At 50.7% G+C, this 26,372-nt stretch overlaps 1 protein-coding gene across 1 annotated transcript in view; it reads left to right on the forward strand.

The window, feature by feature from the left end:
• The window catches only part of DDR2 (discoidin domain receptor tyrosine kinase 2), a 90,634-nt gene extending 67,394 nt beyond the window's left edge, over nt 1–23,240 (forward strand). Inside the window, exons 13-20 of the mRNA XM_032946789.2 lie at nt 125–313; nt 1,716–1,794; nt 2,763–3,007; nt 4,417–4,544; nt 5,614–5,778; nt 7,119–7,353; nt 10,936–11,085; nt 14,067–23,240. Of these exons, the coding sequence (XP_032802680.2) occupies nt 125–313; nt 1,716–1,794; nt 2,763–3,007; nt 4,417–4,544; nt 5,614–5,778; nt 7,119–7,353; nt 10,936–11,085; nt 14,067–14,198 (1,323 nt within the window). The 3' untranslated portion in view covers nt 14,199–23,240. The remainder of the gene's footprint in view (nt 1–124; nt 314–1,715; nt 1,795–2,762; nt 3,008–4,416; nt 4,545–5,613; nt 5,779–7,118; nt 7,354–10,935; nt 11,086–14,066) is intronic.
• The last annotated feature ends 3,132 nt before the right edge of the window (nt 23,241–26,372 follow it).

Here is a 26,372-nt window from a genome sequence, read left to right on the forward strand (position 1 = left end):
TATTTGAATGCAGTCCCCACCTCTTCCGGTGTTTTGCGAGATATTCCTCTTCCCATGACACGTGACGGATTTGTATAAAGGTGGCGACCCCCATCGGACACGTGATCGCGCTGTCGTGTGGCAGGGCCCGCGGAGGATCGTGGAGGAGGACCTCCTCGTGCGCCTATCCCTACCGTCGGACACGGTCATCATCAACAGCGGGGTGGCCGTATCGGGACAAGAGGCCGCAGGGTCACGGGGTCAAGAGATCACGGGGACTCTCCACGCCAACCCCATGTACGAGCGGATCTACCCAGCAGATCCCGACTACCAGGTGCGTGGCTGTTGTGCGCGAGGTCTGGTCCAAGTCGTTCCTCTTGCGGTGAGGGTTCAGGGCTGCCCCCCACTCCACCCGTTGGTTCTAGGGGTGCCACGATGACAAGATGTTAACTACCTCGCCTGGTTTGCAGGAGGTCATGGGTTCGGTCCTGACCCTGACGCCTGTTGTATATTTGGACTTTGCGTGTTTATCTCCTCGTGGCCGTGTAGATTTTCCTCCGGGTCCTCCGGTTTTGCCCTCCACATTTAGAAACGTGTGTTTAGACTGCTGCTATACATTTCCACGTGATAAGCCACTTCGTTGAGCTATCATTTGTGGCGAGGTCACTTCTGAAAAAGAGCTAGTGGGCCTTATCTGGTAAAATATAAATATTTTGACTTAAAGCTTTTGTGACTGCAGTAATTCATATTCTTAGCTCTTTCGGTAAAGTCACATTGAAGGGAAACAATAAAATAATAAAATATATAAAACAATTAAAATTATCACGACGACCGTTTGTGTTATGGTCGAAACGTCGTGAGAATTTTTATTGTTTTATATATATATTATTATTTTATTGTTTCCCTTCAACGTGACTTTACCGAAAGAGCTAAGAATATAAAAATATAAATAGTTAAATAGGGTCCTGCTTATCTGCAGGAAGACCTCTTGTTGCCTTTACACAAAGTGGTTGGCTGGGTGTTGTGCTTGCCGCTTTATGAAAAAGACCTGTATAGCTCAGCGAGCCTTACCCGGTAAAATAAAAAGTTTAGTTAACAGCTCCTTTCTATTTCACTTGCTCCTGTCCAGCGTTGGCCTCCAAGCCTCTCTCCGTTGCCATCTCATCCGCCGTCTCCCTCTGCTTCTGTGTCCTTCTCTCGGTCTCCACTCCGTCGTTAATTCCGGCTCTCCCGTTTCCCATCGGTTGTTCTCATGGACGCGTCCTTGTTTTTGCTTGTCTCACGACAGCAGCGTCGGCGAGCCCTGTTCAGCCCAGCACCTCTCCTTCATTGCACGCTCGGGGTTTTGCGCGTTCGTTCGCTTGTTCGCGCGCACGATCACGAGGCTCGGGTGCCCGCTGTTTTTGGCGTTTGTTTGCTTAGTTTTTTGTCTGTTTGTCCTTCCCCCACACCTCCCGATTAGCACCGTTTGGCTACGTATGGTGCTGTTAGCAAGCACCTATGAAGGCATGGGTGGCCAACACAACACCCGCCCGCCTTTGTCTTTATTGTGGTCATGTTTACACACCGCAACAGGTACTCATTTGAGTCTGAGTCGACCTAGGGGATGCCCAGGACCGGTTCAGATAATTGGCACTGGTGTTGGCCGTGAGCGGGAATCGAATTCGGGTTTGCCGGATACGCAGCGTGGTGTGCCAACCGCTGCGACTACCGTCTCCCCTCTGTGTCGAGTGCAGGAGCCGCTCCGCCTCATGGCCACGGCGGGGGTCAGCAAGGTCAAACTCCCGGAGCTGACGCAGAGCGCGGAGGACGCCGGTAAACCGATCCCCGCGCCGTCCCGTCGCGCCGTCCGCTCGGCACGCCCAGCGTGACGCCGCGAGACGCCGTCGCAGTGAGGGGGGCCCCGCTATTGGTCAGCCTCCAGTTTCCTGCCGTGTGTGGGAGTTAGTTCCCGATATTTTTCCGCGCGGCTACCCACGGGCGCAGCAGCGTGGATCGTAGCGGCGACTTGCCGCCACTTATCCGCTCTTAGTGCCGGCGGAGAAAATGTGGGTTATTGAAAGAAAGGAAAAAAATCCATCCACGGATAAAAACGAATTCTTCGGCGATGCAGCTGCAGCTGCTGCATGTGCGTTGGCAGGGGGTGCACAAGCACATTAAAAAAATAAACCTCAATACATTCGTAAGTAACATTGTGACCTTAAAATAAAACATGTATGTAAAAGGTCAAGCTTTCGAGCAATGACGAAGGGCCGTTGCTCAAAAACATTGCCAAAACATTGGATCGGCAAGCAAAGTGATAATAATAATGATAATTGTTTTTTTACCCTTTTACCTGGCAACAAAACTGACACCTTTTTTACAAGGAGTCATGTTTACATTGACCACAATAGCTGCAGTCGGAACGCAAACAAAAAACAACAACTCTGATAATGTATTGGCACTGTCCTTGAAATTGATTGGTCCACACTCGAGACAGCTTTCTTTAGAGCCTCGTCTCACATGGTGTTGGACCAGAAGACGCCAAAAGGCGCACAGCTCAAAGGCAATGCACCATCAGAGTATGAGAGCTCGGGGTAAGCATTTACACCATTGGAAATCTCATTTGCAAGTAACAGAATATGATACTGGCAAATGAGGTTTCCAATGGAATAATAATAATAATAACAAGAAGAGCCACTGTTTTCGAATTCGGTAAAAAAAAAAAACTACGCACTTGGTGAGCACGAGGCGGCGGTCCCGAATAACTGCCCCCTGCGTGCGCTCGCACGTCCGCCTTGCAGTGTGCAGCGGCGATTACGCTGAGCCCGACCTCACGAAGGCGACGCCGCACCAGTGCTTCAACGACGGCGTGTCGCACTACGCCGAGGCCGACGTGGTCAGCCTGCAGGGCGTCACGGGCAGCAACACGTACGCCGTGCCGGGCCTCACGAGCGACGTGCTGGGCCAGCGTGACGTCAGCGCCGGCGAGTTCCCGCGCGGGCTCCTCGCCTTCCGCGAGAAGCTCGGCGAGGGACAGTTCGGAGAGGTGCGCTGGCTGGCTCACCGCTCACCGCTCACTGCTCCTCAATCGCGCGAGCCCAACTTCTGTCGCCACTCACCCATAGCAGCTGAGCTATAGGCACTCACCTATTGCAGCTGGGTTATAGGCACTCACCTGTAGCAGCTGGGCTATAGGCACTCACCTGTAGCAGCTGGGCTATAGGCACTCACCCATAGCAGCTGGGCAATAGGCACTCACCTATAGCAACTGGGCTATAGGCACTCACACATAGCAGCTGGGCTATAGGCACTCACACATAGCAGCTGGGCTATAGGCACTCACCTATAGCGGCTGGGCTATAGGCACTCACCCATAGCAGCTGGGCTATAGGCACTCACCTATAGCAGCTGGGCTATAGGCACTCACCTATAGTAGCTGGGTTATAGGCACTCACCCGTAGCAACTGAGCTATAGGCACTCACCCATAGCAGCTGGGCAATAGGCACTCACCCATAGCAGCTGGGCTATAGGCACTCGCCCATAGCAGCTGGGCTATAGGCACTCACCCATAGCAGCTGGGCTATAGGCACTCACCCATAGCAGCTGGGCTATAGGCACTCACCCATAGCAGCTGGGCGATGGACACTCACCCATATCAGCTGGGCTAGAGGTACTCACCGATAGCAGCGAGGCTATAGGCACTCACCTATAGCAACTGGGCTATAGGCAGCCACCCATAACAGATGGGCTATAGGCACTCACCTATAGCGGCTGGGCTATAGGCACTCACCCATAGCAGCTGGGCTATAGGCACTCGCCCATAGCAACTGGGCTATGGGTGCTTACCCATAGCAGCTGGGCAATAGGCACTCACCCATAGCAACTGGGCTATAGGCACTCACCCATAGCAGCTGGGCTATAGGCACTCACCCATAGCAGCTGGGCTATAGGCACTCACCTATTGCGGCTGCACTAAGAACCCAGGCCACCCGAGTTAGATTCCCGCTCACGGCCAACACCAATGACGGTTATCCGAACTGGTCCTGGGCCTCCGCTAGGTCGACTCGGCCTCTAATGAGTATTTGGTGTGGTGTGTAAACATTCCCACTGGGGAGGTAAAGGCAGTCGGGCGTGGTGCTGGCCACCCACCCCGCGAATGCCGTGCCGGCCTTTGTAGGTGCTCACTAACAGCCCTTGCCCTAACAAACTGTTAATACTATACTGTGTGTCTTTATCTTTTGGGCCGGCCGTACCCACACGAATGTGTGGCGGGTACGGCCATAACCATGCGCGTATGGTCCGGCCATACCCCCGTGTGTGTGTGGGGGGCGGGGCGGGGTGGCCATAACCGCGCGTGTGTGTGTGTCACACACCAGTAGTGTGTGTGTGTCACACCCCAGTAGTAAGCAAGGCCTGACACGGGGGGCCCCGTGTGTGTGTGTGTGGGTGCGCAGGTTCACCTCTGCGAGGCTGTGGGGCTACAGGAGTTTGTGGGGGAGGACTTCACCTTCGACGTCCCCAAGGGCGCGCCCGTGCTCGTGGCCGTCAAGATGCTGCGTGCGGACGCCACTAAGAATGCGAGGTGCGGGGGGGGCTCAGATGCAAGCGCACGTCCGCACGCAGACACACGCGCACGCGTGCGCAAGCACACACACGGAAATGGAGGAATCGGCAAAACGCTTCCCAGGCCAGACAGATCTGCGCACAAAGATGCACTTTACCTACGAATGTGTATAAATTTACCTGCGAATGTGTCAAAATCTACAAACCCCCCCCCCCCCACCCTACCCGTGTAGCCTTTATAGACTTTTGGGCAAATGCTGTTCGTGAGCACCTATTAAGGCCGGCACGGTGCACAAGGGGAAGGTGTGTCCAGCACTATGAGCGGTCGATTTTTTTTTTCTCTCTCTCCGTTGCTGATATTTATTACACTTTGGAGCTGGTACCAATCTCATGGCTGTGTCGATCTCGGTTCAGTTCAGATATTGCTCTCCGCTGATGTCAGCTACGGGACTGGGAATCGAACTCAGGTATCCCAGGGTGGGCAGAGATCCCTGGCTCAAACAAACTAAGGGAGGAGGCATCTGTCTGGGCTGCCATCACCGATGTACAGTATCATGTGCAGGGGCAGTGGTGGCTACGCACATGGCCTGTAATCCAGTACTGTGGAGGCAGCGAGGCTCGGTGAATTACCGCACAGATGTTGTGAAACTCCCTTCCCGTAGTCGTTGAGGTTATATACCCTGGCTTGCCAGGAGAATTCAGGACTGAAAAAATGCAAACTCCACCTGTTCCATTCTGTACGGGATAGAGTGTCCCCCCCCCTCCACCTCGCAAGCGTGGGGTTCCCCCGGGCCCTCTGGTTTCCTCCCACATGTAAGCACTCATTAATTGGCTGATAAACACCTTCACATATAGAGGATCGCAGAGCTCGGGTAATGGTTGGTGCCGGCTCGCTGCGTGGCCGCCCTCCTGCCTGTCTGTGGTTCCTCCTCGCGACCTCTTGAGTTATTCTCTTCTTCGAGAGAGAGAGCGACTATTGTGCGGCGCGTTCCAAGTCTAAATCGTCATCATGGCGCCCCGCATCTCTTCACCGCGTGCTTCTCTCACTCTTCCTCTGCCTCGCTGCCGCCGCTCGCTCGCTCGTCCAGGAACGACTTTCTCAAGGAGATCAAGATCATGTCTCGGCTCAAGGACCCCAACATCGTGCGGCTGCTGGGCGTGTGCATGCGGGACGACCCCTTGTCCATGATCACCGAGTACATGGTCAACGGTGATCTCAACCAGTTCCTCTCGCGGCTTCCCTCGGCCATCGGGTGAGCTGCCCCCCCCCCCACCCCCACCCCCACCCACAGGCACACAGCCGGCGCGGGGTCACACGGGACCCCAAGGAAGATTCCACGCGACCACGGGGAGAGAGATGACACGCAAAATCCAAATATGCAGGGGTCGGGATCAAGCCCATACCCTCCGGCATACCAGGCGAGGTAGTTTACATCTCGCCACCGTGGCACGCCAGGTGACGGCCGCAGTAGTTCCACGCGCAGTAGTTTCACGACGTCAACATCTGGCACCGTTCCTTGACACAGGGTCTTGCAGCAGATCGCTGTGAGAGTTCCGAGTGGCAATTTCTTTGTCTCGTGCCTTGACACAGACGGGACAACTTGACTTTAACGACAGGGCTCACGGGACCAGACGCTCTCAAAACTAATTGAGCAACTTGCGTTATTCAAGTTGCTCAAAGCTCGCCTCCAGCAGAGCGCGTAGTGGTAGTGGTGCAATCGGTGACCACGTACGGTTTAATTTATTCAAATACATAAAGTACTAAGAAACTAAACTGGGTGCGTCACTCCACCGCCCGCTCCGCTAGTGGCAACCCAAACGTTGCCCTCTGTCATTTTCAGGTCTGAATGCACAAAAACGTCTATCGAAATAATTTTTCAAGTGCTTCCAAATATTTTTTATTATATTTTAAAGAGATATTTTTATTTTTTTTGCCCCCCACCAAAAACTCATTTCAGTCCCTCCAAAGGAATATTTTGACGTACAGCCAACGAAAGCAGTTGGGTCATTGCACAGTGCGCTCACTGCTCGTAACTGTCGTTTTTACGGTTGCTGAACGAATACATTATCAGTTCGCGCTCATTACACACAAAGTTCTTGCCACAAATGAACCACAATACCTCGATGATCTCTCAAGGAGCAGCGGTCATCCTCCCAGCGGATTTTGGATAACCATCGAACAAAGACGGTGGTCACCGCATCGCGCGATTTCAGATGCGCTTCTGCGGCCGTCTGGAACGCTCTTCCTTCCGAGATTAGGAAGCCACTGGAGCTACGTACTTTGAAATATTGATTGAAAACTCATCTCTTTAGAATGGCTTTTTGTGTTTTGTTTGTTGTTCTACCCCCCTCCCCCACCCCGATTAGCACGGTTGGCTAAGTACGGTGCGAAAGAAGTTCAACATACATGCATGCATGCATTGATATGTGACCCCCTAGTGTTTGCACGGCTTCGCTCAGTAATGTTTTTATTCTCATCGAGAGCTCTCTCGCTCGCCTCTCCCGACCGCAACGCTCACGGGAGATGTGTGGGGGTCTCCGTCTCTCGCTGCGTCTCTCCCCCGTGCCAACGCTGCCGCCGCCACCACGACAGGCTCGACAAGCTGGTGTACATGGCCAGCCAGATCGTGTCGGGCATGGCCTACCTGTCGTCCCTCAATTTTGTGCACCGGGACCTGGCCACTCGCAACTGTCTGGTCGGGGAGCACCACACAATCAAGATCGCCGACTTCGGCATGAGCCGAAACCTGTACAGTGGGGACTACTACCGCATCCAGGGCCGTGCCGTGCTGCCCATCCGCTGGATGGCCTGGGAGAGCATCCTGCTGGTACGTGTGCCCGGCCCACACCCTAAACGCAACCAAACTTATTTTGACATTTTACCAGGTAAGGCCCACTGAGCTTTGTAGCTATTTTTCAGAAGCGACCTGGCTACACACTTTATTATTTTTTTACCTACGTGACTTTACCCAATAGAACCAAAGAGTATGGATCCTTGCAGTCACGAAAGCTTTAAATCTAGAATCGACCTGGCTACCACAAATGATTGCCCAATGGAAGTGGCTTATCATGTGGACATTTATTAAGAGCAGCCAAATACCCTAGACGCGTGACGTTGATTCTAAATGTGGAGGGAAAAACCGGAGGACCTGGAGTAAAATCCACGCGACCACGGGGAGAACATACACACTCCAAATATACAGCAGGCGTCAGGGTCGGGATCGAACCCACGGTCTCCCATATACCAGGCGAAGCAGTTAACATCTCGCCCACCCGCTTGAGCACTGCCGTGCAGCATGAGCGTATGACGGCTAGCCAGTGATCCGCACAGCGCTGCTAGGTATGGGTTTCGAATGAAATGTGTTCTGCTTTTCGGACTTTTAAGGACAATGTCATGCACGGTATATTTTCGGGGGCTTTTCTGATCACTTGTATTTTGGAATAATTTAGCACATCCTTGGTGGCGACGCATGCCTGTAATCCAGCACTGGAGGAGGCAGTGAGGGTTGGTCTATCACACAAATGTTGTGAAACTTCCCTTCCTATGGACGTTGAGGAGCTGTACCCCCATCTCGCCAGGAGACAGCGGTACAGCAGAAATGTGGGCTCCACATGTTCCGTCTGTATGGGATCGAGCATTTCCCCCTCACATGCGTGGGTTTTCTCCAGGCGCTCTGGTTTCCCCCCGCATTGTAAAACGCTTATGAATTGGCCCCTAACACCTTTATATATCGAGGACCGCTGAGCTTGGGTAATTTTTTTCGGGTGCCCCGCTCACCGTGTGGCTGCTGCCTTCCCGCCTGTCTGTGGTTCCTCCTCACGCATCTCGAGTCGTTCCCTCTCTCTACGAGAGCGGGCGCAGACCGCGGTGCGTTACAGGTTGAAATTATTATTATTATTATCCGTGCTTTCAAAAGCGATGTCACGCGAACACCGCTCTTGGTGGGAAGAGCACGGACGTGGCGTTAGGGAAGTGATGTCAACTCCTGCGGTGTCATGTTTTCGGATGAGTCCGAGAAACAAAGCTGAACATCGGATCTTCCGACGTTTTATATTTGTTTTGGATCAATTTCAATATGGGGGACACATTCCATATGAGCGGCTTTATATTCGCCTGGTTTGTATGTATGTATGTACACGTACAGCTCTTTAGTAAATCCACTGTTTCATGAAAGCCTCCATCCGCAACGTGGGTCCTGGTGGTCATTTGACCAAACGTCACCATGCTGGTCACCGTGGCACAGTGCAGGCGGGGAGCATAGACACGGGAGCGCCAAAGTACAGTACAACGGACCTTGCAGCACTGGCCTGCGCTGACCACCACCTAGCACCGAGAGCAGCCCGATAGCATCGTTGATTGCGCCCGGTCGTTGCCCATCCTCCCATGCCGTGTGGGTCACGGGAGTTATCCGACCATACTTCACCCCATAGGTCAATGCGGGTTCGGTTGGAAGTGGGCAGCATGGTGCAGCAATCTGCTGGCAGTGTATCGGAATCGTGATCTTTATTGAGACTGGAGGAATCTGATGAGCTACGAAGCTCTTTGTCGCAGGTGTCCGGTAAATGTGCTCGTGCAGCAGCCTCCTGCACAACACGTGATTCGCGCGTGTTGGCGGCCCATCCAAGCACTGTCCAGGCTCAACCCCTGCTTAGTTTCCGACATCTGACGAGATCGGGTGCATTCTGGGAGACTTTGCTCATTGGCCATTGCACTGTTCTAAGGCGGTGTTGATGGGTGATAACGGCAGAATTGCTGAAGGAAACTATTCAAGGCGTCATGCCGATACGGTGCAATATGTTTTATTAGAAGTGCAGTATTGCCTTGTTATTCACGAGGGATACGTTTCGGGGATGCTTGTGAATAGCAAATTTGGCGGATAATGATATTGGCCAAAGAAAAAGTATATCTTTTGAATTAATTACCTTAAATTGATACATATATACAAAAAGCTATTAAATACACGAACATGATCATAACACAAAAAATAATCGGTTATAATGGACATAAAGTAAATAAAAATACATGAAAGTATAAAAACATTATTTAATCTCATCACTTTCTTTCTCTCGGTGCAGTCGTGAAGAGTTCGAGATGCAATTCGCGGGTAGACACAATCACGGATAGCAAGTTAGTGAAGAACGAGAGAATACTCTCATACATTCGGTGTTACTGGTTGTGTCTCCGAAACCGAGCTTACATTTTAAAATACAAAATTACTATTGCACTCGAGGGCATGCGATTCATTTGTCAAATCGCCATTGAATCCGAACGGGCTCCCACCTGTTAAGCAATTAATAAAGTACCGTACAAAGTGCACAAGCAGGGGTGTACAAGCATAAAAAAATGTTATTTTGTTCATGAACACTGGCTTTGTTGTGAAAAGGTTAATTAACAGAAGCATGTGTAATATGCTCGCAATTTAAGCAGTGGGTAGTCAATGAACTGCTTCAGAGCCATTAGACTGGCACGCAAGAAATTACAGCGATGCCCCCAAGCGTTGACACACCGCGAGGCGGTGTTCACAAGAAAGGTGATGCGTTTTTGTTTGTGCATAAAGTTCAACCGGGAATCGTTCGCATTGAATTGTGATTTTTAGATCAGCTTCTTTGAACAAGCAGGGCTTATTATTAGGACAGCCTGCAGGGCACCACATTTAGAAATGCGGCGATCGATGACGTCTCCGTGCCTCGCGTGACTCTTCGACTTGTGTAAATATTTGCGGATGGGCAGCGATTGTCTAGGCGTTATGAGAAAGGCGATATTCATGACATTCCTCCTGGCTCTAGGCCATGAAATGTGAACGCTGGGTTTTGGCACCGATCAAACATTCGTGCTGTGAACCCAACTGACAAGGGGTGGGTGGGTGGGGGGTCGGGCACTGCGGTGGTGAGATGTTAACCACCTCGCTGAGTATACAGGAGGTCGTGGGTTCGATACCGACTCTCGACGCCTGTATATTTGGAGTTTGCATGTTCTCCCCATGGTTGCGTGGATTTTTCTCCGGTTTATCCCTCCGCATTTAGAAACCTGCGTTTAGATTATTTGGCTGCTATAAATTTCCACATGATAAGCCACCTTGTTGAGCTTTCATTTGTGGCCAGGTCGCTTCTGAAAAAGAGCAACATGGCTCAGTGGGCCTTACCTGGTAAAATAAAATATCAACAGAGCGATGAGGAGGAAACAGATCAGCGATGGGATACAACAACTGCGGCAGTGATGGCAGCAGCATCGGAGAGACGAATGGTTAACGGATCGACGATGAGAGTGGCAGTAGCCAGATCCGTGACAGGCACCCTACAGAGGGCAGGTGTAAAGCGTTGCGGTTGCGGTGGTGGTGGTGGTTGTGGTGGCGGTGGCGGTGGCGGTGGTGGACTCACTCCCTCTGTGTTCCGTCTCTGCCGGCCAACAGGGGAAGTTCACGCCGGCGTCAGACGTGTGGGCGTTCGGCGTGACGCTGTGGGAGATGCTCACGCTGTGCAGGGAGCAGCCGTACGGGGCGCTCACCGACGAGCAGGTCATCGAGAACACGGGCGAGTTCTTCAGGGACCAGGGCCGACAGGTAAGCGCCGGCACGAGCGTGCGGACTTGCGCGAGGCTCGCGAAGGACGCCGCTGGGCAGTTGGAGGCTGTCGCTCTCCGGCGGGAACGGAGGGCTATGGGGGGAGCGACGCTCACGACAACCAAGAGCGGAGCGCCGGGTGGGGGGGGGGGGCTAAAATGCAGCGAGTTGGCACAGTAGGGGTGCACAGGTAGTGCAAGGGCCAGTCGTTTCGCTCAGCGAACACGTGGCACCACCTGGGTCTGTCACGTGACTCCCTGCGAGCGGGGGTTTGACACTTCACGTGGCCGTAAAGTGCACCTAGCCTGGCACAAGCGCCATGGGGATGTCACCGCCACTTAGTGGCGAATGGCGGTTGTTGTTGTTGTTCTTGTCTCTCCACGTGCTCGTTAACAGCATTTGCCTCAGCCGTATGTTGAGGCTTCACGAGGGAGACGAAGGAAGGCGGGCGGGCGGGCGGGCGGGCATGGTGCTGGTCACTCACCCCCTGGTGTGCTCTGCCAGTCTTCATAGGTGCAAATTGCTAACAGCACTTTCCCTAACCGTCTGTTAGAGGCTATACGGGAATCTTTGTCTTTGCACACACATGTGCATCAGCTTAGTGGTTAGTGTACTGCACTCCGCTACGAACCCGGCGAACCGAGTTCGATTCCCATCTTAACCAATAACAGCGGCCAATATTTGAACGGATCCTTGGGCCTCCCTTTGGTCAACTTTACTTTAAATGAGTACTTCGTGTGGTGAATACGCATCAGCACAGGGGGAGACAAAGGTTGCCGCGCATGGTGTTGGCCACCCACCCACTTGTGATGCCATACCAGTCTTCACAGGTGCTCGCCAACAGCACTTTTCCCAACGCCCTGTGAAGGCTATGCAGAGGATCTCTGCCCGCGCGACCCTATAAATTATCCCAATTCAGTTATCCAAATTCTGTTTGAGAATTGATTCGTTCATTTGTTTACATTGCGGCCACAGGGTTTACGTAAAAAAAACCTCATTGGCACGCGCGACGTGAAAACAACCGATTCAGATGAGCGCGATCGGATGTCAAAACGACGCCTCCTCATGCAACCATTGGTGGTGCAAGCGAAGGGTCGAAGAAGCAAATTTCTTATCGTGAAAATTCAAGCGAGTTGCATAAACGTAAAATGCGCCATACATCCCCCCCCCCTCCACCGTTCACCAATCTCCAGCATTAAGGATCAAAATAACACAAGCGCGGCAGTGACTGAACACGTATTGCCACAAACTCAAACATGAACGAGATGTAAAAACCTTACGTACGACAAAAAAAAAGTTTAAAGTGAAGGGTCACTATTTGCTCAAATGAGCAAATGGTGAGCCCCCTGAGCCAGTGGCGGAAATTCCACATTAGCATGGTGGGTGCCTGTCTGTCCGTAGGTAGTTTGACCACCAATACAGGGTGCTGAATTAGTATTGACCCCAGAGCAAAAAGGGGGATTTCAACGCGCGCAGCCTTACGATCGCGAGTGAATCTCTCGCCCACCAGCACATTTAAACCCCGCAGTGTTTGTCCGTGCAAGCATACTTTTACAGCCTTTACAGAGAAAAAATATTTAGAACTAAAACAAGAAGCTTCACAAAAATAAAAACAAATATTCCACTCACAGCCACTGCAGCAACAGCAGAGGTAGCAGCAGGGGTGGGGGGGGGGGCCCCCACTCGAGAAGGGCCTGGAATTTCGTGAGGAGCCACCTCACTACAGCCGCATTCCTCCTCGGCCAGCTTCACGAAAATAAAAACACCTTTGCCATTGTCCCAGCTGAGTTGTCCGCTCAGGACCTGTGTGACAGCTGCGCTCGGCAGGTGTCTGCTATGACAGCGTAAGAGGTGAGAGCCACTCCCTGCTGCCCTGCCCACCCCGGCTCGGCAGCTCGAGCGAGTACTACGGGAGGGCGTGACGGCTGCGTTGATGTCGCGCGCGCGCGTGCCTGTGCGCGTGCATGTTTTTGTGTTTACGAGTGGGGAGTGGTGGCGCAGCGGTTAGCACTGCACTGCGCGACGAACCCGGTGACCCAAGTTCGAATTGACCCAAAGCCCAGTGATGATTATCCGAACCGATCCTGCGCCTCCCCTAGCACCTGGTGCGGTGTGTAAATATTGCAACTCGGGAGACAAAGGCGGCCGGGCGTGGTGTTGGCCACACACCTCCTTTTGTGTGCTGTGCCGGCCTTTGTAAGTGCTGCTCGCTAACAGCACTTGCCTCAACAGTCTGTTAAGGCCACACGGGGGGATCTTTGTCTTTGGTTGTGTTTACGAGCGATCAGCGGAGACAGCGCCAGGGCCATCTTTGACTAATGGTCTCCGATGAAACACAAGAACTCGACCACACGTTTGTCAGTGACGCTGTGGTGGCCTTCATGAATATATTACAGGCAACGTTTCGGGGGCAATGCCCCCTTCTTCACAGCGCGTTGTTATGTGTGCTTGTGCACCACTGCCAAACGCAGCGTCACCAAATAATTTGTTTCATTCTGATGCAGTGGCATGCACGTGTGTGATGAGCTTTGCTTTTCTCGTCAGAGGAAGCCAGTCTACTGATTGACTACTAGACGAATGTTTTTTCCCCACGCTGAAGCTGCTGTACTTAATCGCAATTAAGTCGTCACCGTAAGCCATTTCTGTGCCCACTGTTTAATGAATACCTCCCCATGTTATTGCTGTGTGCGTTTTTTGTGTATTCATATTGACGCATGCGTGCGCGCTCATGTGCTTGCGTTTGCATTTCTGTAAGTGTTGACTCAAATGAGTGCCCGGTGCGGTGTATAAACATCGCCGCTGGGGAGACAAAGGCGGCCGGGCGTGGTGCTGACAACCCAACCCCCTCGTGCGCCGTGCCGGGGCCTTCATAGGTGCTCGCCAACAGCACGCGCCCCACCATATTGTTAAGGCTACACGTGTTGTCTTTGCCTTTGTGTGCTCCCCCCCCACCGCCCCGAACCCACCCTCTCACCGCCCAGACGGTGCTGCCCAGACCGGCCCTGTGCCCTGAGCCGCTCTACGAGCTGATGTGCGCGTGCTGGAGACGGGACTCGCGCGCCCGGCCCTCCTTCCCGCAGCTGCACAACGTGCTACGCGCCCTCCAGCCGTAGGCACGCGCAAGCGCACAGTCGCTCGCGCAGTCAACACCACGAAGACCAAACGAAGGCAAAGTCTCCCCCGTGCAGCCTGGAACACACTGTCGGGTCGAGTGCTGTTGGCGAGCACCCATGAAGGACGGCGGCGCGGCGCACAAAGGGGGTGGGTGGCCAGCGCCGCGCCCGGCCGCCTTTGCCTCCCCAGTGCTCGTTCGAGGCCGAGTCGACCTAGGGGAGGCCCAGGACCAGTTCAAATGATCGTCGCTGGTGTTGGCCATGAACGGGGATCGAACTCGGATCGGGGGGGGGTTCGTAGCGCAGTGCGCTAACCGCTGCACTACCGCTCCCCACTCACACAGCCGCACTCACACACACTGGCACACTACGACGAAAGCAAAAATTGCCGTTCACCACTGAGTGGCGGTGACGTTACCACGGTGCTTGTGCACACTGAGGCCACGTGAAGTGTCAAATGTTCGTTGGCAGGAGGTCATGGGACAGATCCAGGTGCCATGGGTTGATTGAAATGACTGGCAGATGTACCAGCTGTGCTCTACACTGTGCCAAACTTGATGTGTTTTAGCCGCCCGGCGATCCACTTGTTGTGAGCGTCGCTCTTCCAGCCTCCGTTGTCGTTGGAGGGCGACTGCCTATAACTCCCCAGCAGCTTCCATCATGTGCCTCCTCCACAGAGAGCGATCTTGACACTGCTGGTACCAGTCATCGGCAAGTCCAATCAGCTCCACATCTTTCTGTACCACATCAGTCCATCTCTTCTCTATCTTCTCTAGACCGTGCCGTGCCCATTTAGTCCCATCTATCTGACCAAATATAATCTGCTTGGGCATAAGGTGGCTGGGCATTCGGGCTACATGACCCAGCCAACGCAGCCTCGCCTGTTGGAGTAGCTTACTTATGGGACTGTGTTTAGATCTTTCGAGGATCTGTTTTCTCACACAATCCAGTCTGGTTAAATCCAGGATGAATCATAGGCAGGCCAGCCTGAATGTTTCAACCCAGCGCAGATGTTCCTTTGGAGGGCTCCACGTTTCACATGCATGGAGAAGGGAGAGCATAACTGTAGCCGAGCAGACCCTAAGCTTCGTGTAGAGCGACAGACCAGGGGGCTTCCATGCAGCGTTACGCAGCTGATGAAAGGATAATGCCGCTAGACTGATTTTGAACGAGACCTCTGGTTCCAAACCAATGCTGGTTATAAGCACACTGACCAGATATAGAAACTTTTACACTCTCTCCACAACTGCCCCAGCTCTCAGTTACTCGCTATAGGTTCAGCAGAGTCTCCAACTTCTCAGAGTGAGCAGCAATCACCAGTTCATACATAACATGGTTGACCAAATGGGAGCCATCTCTTGACCACACTCGGACATTGATGAGCCTACTATTGTATCTTACCAGATGGAACTTCCTCTGGTATAACGATGGAAAACTTCTAAAACTACGTGGTTGCAAAAATATGTTAAATAATGTAAGAGCCAGAGGACATCCCTGTCGCACCCTAAAGTGGACCTGACTGCTGGCCACACAGCTTTACCCGGACCTACCCACCATCATGAAGGTCCTCAAAATAAGGTCAACATACATACATGAAGAATAACCCAGAACCGTAGCTTATAGATGGTATCATAGACCTTGGTCAGGTCAAGAAAGCAGAAATGTAGGTCCCAGTAAAATCCTGTACATAGCTGTTGTATCAGTCAGACAGAGAAGAAGGAATATGTGCAGGACCGCCTGAACCTAAAACACATTGTGGGGCTCCGCAAGCATCTCCTCAGCGTGCATGGCAAGACGATGTTTCATAATCCTTTCCAGGACTCTTCCGAGCACACAGATGAGACAGATCCCTCGGTAGTTGTTGCAATCAGTACGGTTCCCCTTCTTTAAGAAGGGGACCACCAGGGCATCCTTAAAATCTCGCGGAACCTGTGCTGGAGTCCAGACAGTTTTGACTATGTCATTTAGGCCAGTCTGCAGATCACCGCCACCCTCCCTCAACAATTCGCTTGGGAGATCATCTCTGCCTAGCACTTTTCCTGGTCTCAGACTCTGGATTGTTTTTCGTACTTCTCAATAAATGGCACCTCAGCCAGCCACTCACAAATGTGTGTGGCTACTTCTTCCAGTTTTTGAGGCACTGCAGCCCCAGCGGGGTTATCCCCACCTTACCCCACGCTCTTTTCTGGGCTGAGGGATTTCTCCTCTTCCGAGACCTCAGAAATGATCGGTAATCCTGCAGAGCTTCTCCTGGTAGTTGGTGTTTGGATCGCCGTTCTTTCCCTTGAGGGTGGTAATATGTGTGGCACTTCAAGTTAGTGTTTTTTTATGGAATTCAACAGCAATTTGTGATCACGAACTACTGAGGCATTTTCCGTCTCCTCAACACCACACCCTTGCAGCACGGCTCTCCGAATCTCTAAGCAAAGGCTGCGGTAAGCCTCATTCTTCAACGTGGGATGTTATAGCCTGGGAGTGGGCCTGTTGCTTTATGTCAGCAAGCCAGAACAACGCCTCTGTTAGTCAGGATCTCTGGGGAGGTCTGGACTGCATACCCAATGCTGTCGTTGCATCTGCATGAGCCACGGTCCTGAACCTCACCCATTTCTCTTCGGATTCAGGAGGCGGGGGGGGGGGGGGTGGACAATGCCAAACCCAGCTGCAAGTGATTATGAAATTCTCACTTCTTTCATTCGTCTTGATTTGAAGCTTTCGTGACTGCAGGAATCCATACTGTTTGGTTCTTTCGGTCAAGTCACGTGGCTAGAAATCAAACTAAATAAATCACGACGTTTCGAACGCAACACAAGCGCCCGTCTTCAGGTGAAAATCGCGATATCCGCGTCGTCCGCTGCGAGCAGCGCGATGTCTGCTGCCTTGTGGACAGCGGGCTTCGCGGATATCGCGATTTTCACCTGAAGACGGGCGCTTGTGTTGCGTTCGAAACGTCGTGATTTATTTTGTTTGTTTTCTTTCGTTATCTAGCTGAGACCAAGCCACCGTGGGTTTGAATGGGGTCCTGGGTAGATACCCATTACCACAGTGGACGAATGGCAGGTGCATCTTACAGATGACAAGTCCTGGTGTTGAGGACATAAGCCCGCGCCCGCTGTTCCATCACTATCTAGTCCAGCAGGTGGTATTGCTTGGACCTGGCGTGCATCTATTATGTGTAGATGCGCCAATGCTGGAAAAGCCTGTTGGTGATTACAAGTCCATGGGCTGCTCAGATGTCTAGCAGCCTCCCGTTATTATTAAGCTGATGTGGCCCATGCCGTCCAATCAGTCCAGCCCAGGTGTTGGTGTCATGGCCCACTTGGACATTAATGTCACCCAACAGGGTGACTCTAACCTGAGGGGCCACTTTAGCTAGCACCTGTGACAGGAGGTGATAGAAGGCATTTTGACTCATCAGCCTTGCCTGCATCCCCCCAGCTGTTCATCTTCGATGGGGGTATAAGCCACCACCACTATTTCTCCTGTTGATGGGGAGGTGAGTTCACAACTCTCTGGGACTTGCAGCTCCCAGACCTCACCGCCCTGCTCCCACACTCCGTTATTTTTCTCATAGGCAGAGCCACTGCCTTTTATGTGGCTATTTCCTGCCCCGAGTGTAGGATTGTCCACCCCTCGTGATGAACCAGAATTAGTCCACCAGCCCTCCTGTATTCCAGAGGTCCAGGCGATACCGGTCCCAGCTCCTGACAGAGAAACGGCAGCCTCTCCTCGGCTTTAGGCATTCGTACATTCCATGTGGATACTCGCAGTAGTGTTATGCTGTTTCTGGAGGAACCCCGACGGTGGGGGTTCAGTCTCCTGGCTCCACCATGAACGCCAGTTCTCCTCTGGGCCCTCTGGCACAAGCTTATTATGATCTTTTATTCGTGGTTTTTGGATGTGATTGAGTTTAAAGGTTAAGGGGTTACCAGCCCCTCGCAGCCACCGAAGGGATGGGGGTTGTTTTTGCCAGTCAGCTGTTGAACGTGTGTGCATTTCTCTCCAACACACCAGTTGTGCTGAAGCAGTAATATATTGGCACGTATGTTCACGTGACAACCTCATCAATTGGCTGTGTTGGGCGGAGGAAGGTTTACGACAGACATTATATTTTCGTGATCTGACCCAAAAAAACAATTATGAATCATACGTGAAAGGTGTTTACATCACGCGATCAGAAGTCAGCAGAGCATGCGGATAATCTCACCACCTGATATATTGTTTTCTCTCCAAGAAGCAAAAACTGGTCTTTGTGAAATTACACAAAGGTATAAATAACTGTGGAGTTTGTAGGCCGAATTCACCTGCATTAAGGATCATTATAACCTTCCCGATGGGAGCGGTGAAACCAATTTCTTAAAAATGGGAAACGTCAAATGCTGGTGGCAACGTGCGGGCCTCCTGCGAGTGGCCAGCTACTGCTGGTGCACCACGGAGAGGTCCCTTCAGACCCATCGCTCAGGCGGTTTGGATGCTCGTGGGTTCACTTGGGTCGCCGCGACGTGACGCTTCTACGATATGCCGTGACGACGTAAGGCCCACGATAGCCGCGTCGTCGGTTTTGTAACGAAAAACAAAAACAAAAAACATCGTGAACATCGTTTCATTTTTTTCTTAAACTCTTCTCTTAAATGCGTCACATCCTGGCAAAGTATTTATGAAATTTACAATCCCAATAAATAAAGTTGTAAATAAATAGCTATTATCCGTTAAATTAGCGCCTTGTGAAATGTTTTTTTTGTTTTGTTTCTTCGGAGTAATTGGCGGCGCGGCGACATCGTCGTTTTCTCGGCTGCCTGAATCACTTGCGGCGGACTGGTGACGTGCCGCGTTCGCGGTTGCAGGGCCGCAACGATTAAGTAAGTGCCATACTTGTGGCGGGCTTACGTCCACCGGACCGCAGTCGGAAGAACTTTTGAACTTAAATCGCATGCGTACTGGTTTTACAGCAAAGCACAACGATACGATGCATATGTTACCGAAAAAACTAAGAATATGACATTACATAGTTAAAGGAAACCCAATACGGTGCCACGACAATCGATATTGTATCGAATTGTATCGTAATAAATTATATCGCGACGAGCCCAGTATTCGTCATCGGTGTAGTGCACCAAAGCACTGTGTATTCACGCCCAGAGAGACACATCCTCTCCCTGTTTAGCATCGGCAACGATAGAGGCGAACGCTCTGAGCGAGCACCTCTTGATGCCGGCACAGCGCTCAGAAAGACGGGGGCAGAGTGTGTGGTGGCCATGGCCACTGTCTCCTCGACACTGATGTTCACACGCCACACCGGCTCCTCGTTCCAGGCCGAGTCGCACCTAAGATCAAAGGCCAAAGTTCGGTTACCAATTGCCACTGACGTGCATCAGCCCAGGAATCGAAAGCCAGATCACCGGAGTCGTGGTGCAGAGTGCACGAACCACTATGCCATCTCGACACGCACGCGAAGACACGCGCGCACGCACGCGCGCACACGTCTGCACATCACCGTGGTGCCAATACAGTATTTATGCAATCGTCAAAAAAGATAGGCGACGCTCAGTAATATCTTAACTCGCAGTACTTTACGGGCATAAAAAAATAAAAGCAACCCTCCAGCGTTGTATAGTCACCAGTCGATCGCGTTCGAGACGCGCGCTGTCAAATTCTCCTGTGCTCGTTGAGTCCGCTTGCAGCGCAGTAACTGTGTGCCTATGGGTGGGGGACTACCTGAGAGAGTCCCCTGTGCATCATGTCCAGACAGGGGTGGGCACTTTATAGATACCCTACTTTAAAAAAATAAGTTAATGGAGAGTAACGACAGAGGAGACATTTTTATACCAAAGCCTCTATTCTACTCGTGCCGCCCACAAATCTCAATGCACATTTTCAAGAGATTTGACACTCGCCTGGAATGCTGTGTTCATCGGCATAGCCGCTGTGATTTGCACTCCAAGTACAATGATGCCTTGTAAGCTGAGGTCATTTATTACGTCATAGTTTTGTTTAATGCAAACAAAATATCCCCCCCCGTGTCGCCCTTAACAGACTGTTGGGGCAAGTGCTGTTAGCGAGCACCTATTTATGCCGGGTATGGCACACACGGATGGGTGGCTAGCACCACGCCCGGCCGCCTTTGTCTTCCCGGTGCTGATGTTCAAACACTGCACCAGGTAATCATTTGAAGCTGAGTCGCCCCTAAGGGGAGGCCCAATTCTGGTTCGGATAATCGTCACTGTTGGTCATGACCGGTAATCGAACTTGGATCGCCGGGTTCGTAGCGCAGTGCGCTAACCACTGCGCCACCGCTCTTCACTTTTGTCGCATAAACACGGTCTTTGGTGCCATGGTGGCGTAGATGTTAACTACCTCGCCAAGTATACAGGAGGTCGTGGGTTCGATCCCGACCCTGACGCCTGCTGCTGTATATTTGGGGTTTGCGTGTTCTCCCCCCTGGTCGCGTGGATTTTTCTCCGGGTCCTCTGGTTTTTCCCTCCACGTTTAGAATCAACGTCGCCGTGCGTTTGGAGAATCTGGCTGCTACTTCGTCGGGCTGTCATTTGTGATGGCCAGGTCGCTTCTGAAAAAAGAGTTACATAGCTCAGTGGGCCTCTTACCCGCTGGTAAAATCAAATTTGTGACCTCCCCCACGAGAACCCAGTGTGGGGCGAATGTAAGGGAGGGGGTTGGGGGGGTGCACGTAATTGTTCCACCTCCACCCGATCCAAACGCGCAGAGACAACTCACGTAAAAACAAAAAATCACGCGCTGCGCTACAACCGAGCGTCCATTGGACGTTGGTGGGGGCATCTCGAGATGGATCGCTCTGTCGAGGAAGAGATGCATCGGTAGGGGGGAGAGGGTGGGGGGGTGGGGGGATGCGGCAGCATTGCATCGGTTAACATCCGACTCTTGTGGCTCCATGATGCGCTGGTGAGAATCGATGTTGTTTGATTTGTGCAAACGATGTGCAGATATTACGGTGAGCACAAACGAGACGGTATATTTAAAAAAAAAACCGAGACACAAAAAAAGAGAGAGAGAGTGGGGTCTCGAATAAAAATGCGACCGCCAAATCACGGCCATTAATCACATTTCTGGGATTGGCGGAATTTAGTGGCGGGGGGGGGGTGGAGTCGAGGTGAATAAATGACACCCCGAATAGGTAGCATTTTAAACAAGCGCAGCAAAGCCAGTCTGTTAAGCGAGCCTCCCGCATTCAGATGTCGCTGGGTGTGCGGCGACAATGCACGCGCACATGAGCGCGCGCATGTGCATTCTGTCGACTGGTAGGTTGAGGGCTTTGGTAGGTCACGCAGAGACGGAGCCGCTGCCCATCGGACGGGGGGGGCAGGAGGGGGGGGGGCTTGTACATGAAGCAGCAAGGCAAGTAGGTTTCGGAGATGCTATTTGTACAGAGGAGTGTTCTCCCTTCACGTTGCCGTGGATTTCCTCCGGCATGCCAAAAAGTAATTGTAACGGGCCAAATATCCCAAGCAGGGCCCTCCTGAACATGAGTCCTGAGACTCGGTGAGGCTTTCGTGGGTTAAAAAATGAATTTATTGTTATTATTTTATATATAATGTATGTAAGGCTGTTACAAATCCATTGGCACTGCACCTTGATGAGCGCTAATCAAACTGTAAGATGATAACCGAGAGGGTTGGCAATTACTCGGTAGTAAGCCTTAATCACAGTTTGTACATTTTTTTTTAGTAACGCATCATGCAACGTACAGGGGTTTTGTTTATAGTCTCTTCTGCGTCACGTCGTTACGTCGCAAACAACCCGGATTGTTAAACTTAATACGTTCGTCGAGAAGGCAGTGACCCTCAAATAAAAAAAATGCACAGTAGGCGACGTTTCGGGCGATGGCCCTTCTTCGTAGCGGTGGGCCATGGCCCCAAACGTCACCTTTTATTTTATATTTTGACGAATGTGTTGAGTTCTTTTTGTTGGCTGCGTGTGTGCACCGTGCATTTATTCGTCACATTTTTCTTTCCACGTCGACACAGACAGAATTCAGAACACACTAAAGAGCAATACTCTACCATCTGTTTTTCGTTATCGTTATAACTTCAGAGTCGTGTCTCCGTGTTCAAACGAGCACTTGGGCGGTGCTCATCCTGTAAGTTGGCCCCTAAGCCAGTGGGTGGAAATTCCACATTCATATGGCAGCGGCAAGTCGACCCGACAAACCGTATTGTTGACTCATGGAAAAGTATTGCAAAAAAAATCACACGATGCTGATTACTTTCTTTCAAATGAACGCGCGTGCGACATTAATTTGACCTTGAAAAGTCACGTGCCGCGATGCGTACTCCATCGGCTGTCAATGTCGCGTTAACCCAACCTTGCCGACACCATCGTTTCCCACTTTGGTTACCGTGGAATCATTTTGAAATGCTTTTAAAAGGAAAATTTAAGTCATCGTGAAAACGTAACAAACCGGTAACATGCCACGCAACGATAATCGGATTACGCACTGAAAATGTAAAGGTAGTTGTTTGAGATTAACATGCCTGCATTGTAGTAATCCGATTACATAACTTCTTGTGAGTAATCCGATCACAGTAACCCATCGGCTTCCCGGCACCGGCCACTAATGCACCAAACTGCACTGGGGCCAATTCACACGCTGCTGAAATGGCGGAAACGCACGTCATCATCATCATCAGCATCATCGCCTCGACGGTTCGCATCATTGCCGTTGTTGACGGTTGAGACCCTTGGCAAATCTTCACCGCAATCGGACAAGGCGTAAAACATTCGCCAACGCACGAAATCGCGGGGCACTTTGGACCTTCAAGCGCCGCCGAGGCCGAGTGCGCACAGTAACGGACGACACAAAAGCACTTGGCGCCTGGCGTTGTGTGCACGCGGACGCTTCTGACTGTCGAGTTTGTTTGATCATTGCAGGCTCATCCATTAATCAGAGGTCTCTCCTGCTCATTATCTGGCTATATCGGTTTGTTACGTGCGTGCCACCGATTTCGTAAATCCTACGTTTGGTTTTCTATTTTGTAAAATGTTTTTCAAATACAAGTTTATGGAGTTGGAGAGTGTCGTCGGTGTGAGTCATTTTAATTGTGTGAGGACGTCGGTTCGATCCGAACCCGGACGATGCCTGTTGGATATTTGGAGTATCTCCCGCTGGTCGCGTGGATGTTCCTCTGGGTCCGGTTTTGCCCTTCAAATTTAGAAACAACATGCATTTAGATTATTTGGCTGCTAATATAAATTTCCGCATGTGATGATGATATAAGCCCCTTCGATGAGCTATCGTGCGTGGCCAGGTTGCCGAGTAGGCTTCACCTGGTAAAATAAAAGTTATGTCTTGTAGTTTAGGCCAGTTTCTCTACACAACAAACACAGGTAACCTGCAATTTGGTACCCATTTTATCAATCCAGGACGCAAAAATTATTTACTTTAATTTCGACAAAATATTTTTTCAAAATAATTGTTTACGATCCGTATGTCACAGCAGGGAGTTGTACACCGATTAAAAAAAAAACATTCTTCATTCGGCACATTGTCACGATACTTTTGATTGTCACGCGAAGGTCTTGTTTTCACTTCAGCAATGTGTTAAGGAGCTAACGACCAATGTCGAGATTTGTTAGCCACGACGAGAGGGCTTTAGGAGACGAAGTTCGTGTACATTTTGCTATTCGTCCTCCGTTGAAGGCGCACGGACTCCAATGGTCCATAGCTGGGTTGCATGGCCACAATGGCACCACTGTGGCTTGTGTCTTTAATGTTCTGTTCATAAAGGAGACACGCATTGGCCTGTTGATGTTCTGATGCGGTTGACGGTTACAAGAGCGTCTTCGAAGATGAATGTCAAGGCCAGGAGAGAGTGTGATGCATGGGTCTCGAATGAGTTTGTTCAGGATGTCCGCATTTTTACACTGGTCGCCAACATCAGAATCAAATAATATGCTTATACTGGAGGAATCCGATGAGCTATAAAGCTCCTTTGCACAAATATCCAGTAGAGGCGGGTAAGAAGGTTACAACAACAAACGATGCAAAAAAACACAAGAATAGTTCAGAGTACAAGAAAGGGAAACATCACATAAAAGTAAAACTTAACCATTCCCATGTTACGAGGCAATCCATGCAGTGATGTATTAACTTATTTTTCAGAAGCGACCTGGCCACAAATGACAGCTCAACAAAGTGGCTTGTCAAGTGGAAATTTATAGACTTTTTGGGTGGGATCACATAAATATAAATGTGTCGTTAAACCCGCCACCACCCGACAGCCAACTAGTAAGGTTTGTCACGTAAACAAAACATGCCAATTCGTTACTAGTACAGCACACCGGTGTTTTGGAGAGTAAACCGACAACATTTACAATTCGTTTTGTCAGTAATTGCAACTGATGCTAGTTGGCATGTTTTGTTTACGTGGCCAACCTCACTAGTTGGCTGTATTGATCTAACCCAAAAAACCTATTATGGATAATATTGGACGCGAACGCCTATGTGTTAAATTTAAAATGTATTGTAGCAAAATAACCACGGGGACAACGTGAAGACTCCAAATATACAGCAGGCGCCAGGGTTGGGATCGAACCCACAACCTCCTGTATACCGGCCGAGAACGATAACATCACACCACTGTAGCGCCCCAATAAATAAATAAATACAAGTTAAAATTCTTTGGGTCTTTCGGTAAAGAATATGAAGGCAAGATTTAATACAAGTTCAAATTGCATGATCAATTCCCAAGCTTGGGAACGGAATTGACGATGATGCAAGAATCCATCCTTCCAGATTCCCGGTGAAATTTCCAGGATGGTGATAGCAGCGCTATTCCGAAAAAGGGGGGGGGGGCGGTCGAGACTCCGAGTCGTTTGCGAGGTACAACTGTCGATACACACGCCGATCTATGGGGGTCAAGGCGAGTTCTCGTTCGGCTGACGTCAATGACAACTCGGCGAGCGAATAGCCAGAAGCAAGCAAATGTGTACGGACGAGTGCGTGCGAGGCGTGAATAGCGTGCCTCGGCAGCGTCACAGAAATGCGGGAAACAATTCGCCCTCTTCCTCCACACAACCACCCCAACACCCCCACACGCACCTCGAGCTGACAGTGCCGATGTTCACGCGGCGGCGGGCAAAGGAAGCATTTTATATTCGACGCGATCTAAGCACCCCCCCCCCAAATATAACAAAAACCTCCGTTGTGAAAATTGGTCGCGAAAAGCCTACGTGTTAAATTAAAGCTAAGAGATGATTTTGGATTTTGGAGAATGTTGTCCTATTGAAGATGTTTGTTCACACGGAGGGAGAAGGTGAGGAAGGTTTTTGGGAAGGTCTTAAATATGAGTGGCGGCTCCCCTTCTGACTTGTGACATTAACACAACTTCTGAATGCATGATGTTTGTTTCTTAATGTGGAGGGAAAAACCGGAGGACCCGGAGACAAATCCAGGCAATCACGGAGAGAGAGAGACAGGCAAAATCCAAAAATACAATAGGCATCATCAGGAGATCAAACCCACGCGCTCCTGCGGACCAGGCGAGGGAGAACATCTCGCCACGTTTGTATGGGGATACAAACGTGGAATTTTCACCAAAGTGATGTAATTTGAGAAGGTGAATCGGTTAAGGTCATGGTGGCGACGCATTTATTGCTAGCAAGCATCTTTGGTTGAAAACAGTGGTTGGTATAGAATGGTTGGTAAACAATCGGTAAACAATTGGTAAACAATCATTGGTAAACAATGATTGGTCTACGGAGCACACACAACCTTGGGTAGTCGCCACGTGCTCCGCCTGTGATGTGGTTGCATGTTGTCATTCCAAGCTAGTTAAACGCCACGGAGTAGGAGCGATCGAATGCGTCCACATCTGACGCAACTGGATTATTATTATTATTATTGATTTTGGTGCTTTCGTGACTGCAGGAATTACTCTTTGGTTTTTTCGGTAAAGTCACGTATAAATAAGAAATAATAATAAAATAAAATTACATAATAGTATACATACGACGTTTCGATTGCAACGCAAGCAATCATTATCAGGTATATAAATCTTGTCCAATTTGATGTGCTTCTCCATCTCTCTGTGTATCCTCTCTCTCTCTCTCTTAAATTTGGCTCTTCTATACCTGATGATGATTGCTTGCGTTGCAATCAAAACGTCGTATGTATACTATTATGTAATTTTATTTTATTATTAT

This window comes from Petromyzon marinus, chromosome 5, assembly GCF_048934315.1.
Source record: "Petromyzon marinus isolate PM22_M1 ecotype Great Lakes invasive population chromosome 5, UKy_Petmar_22M1.pri1.0, whole genome shotgun sequence".
NCBI lineage: Eukaryota > Metazoa > Chordata > Hyperoartia > Petromyzontiformes > Petromyzontidae > Petromyzon > Petromyzon marinus.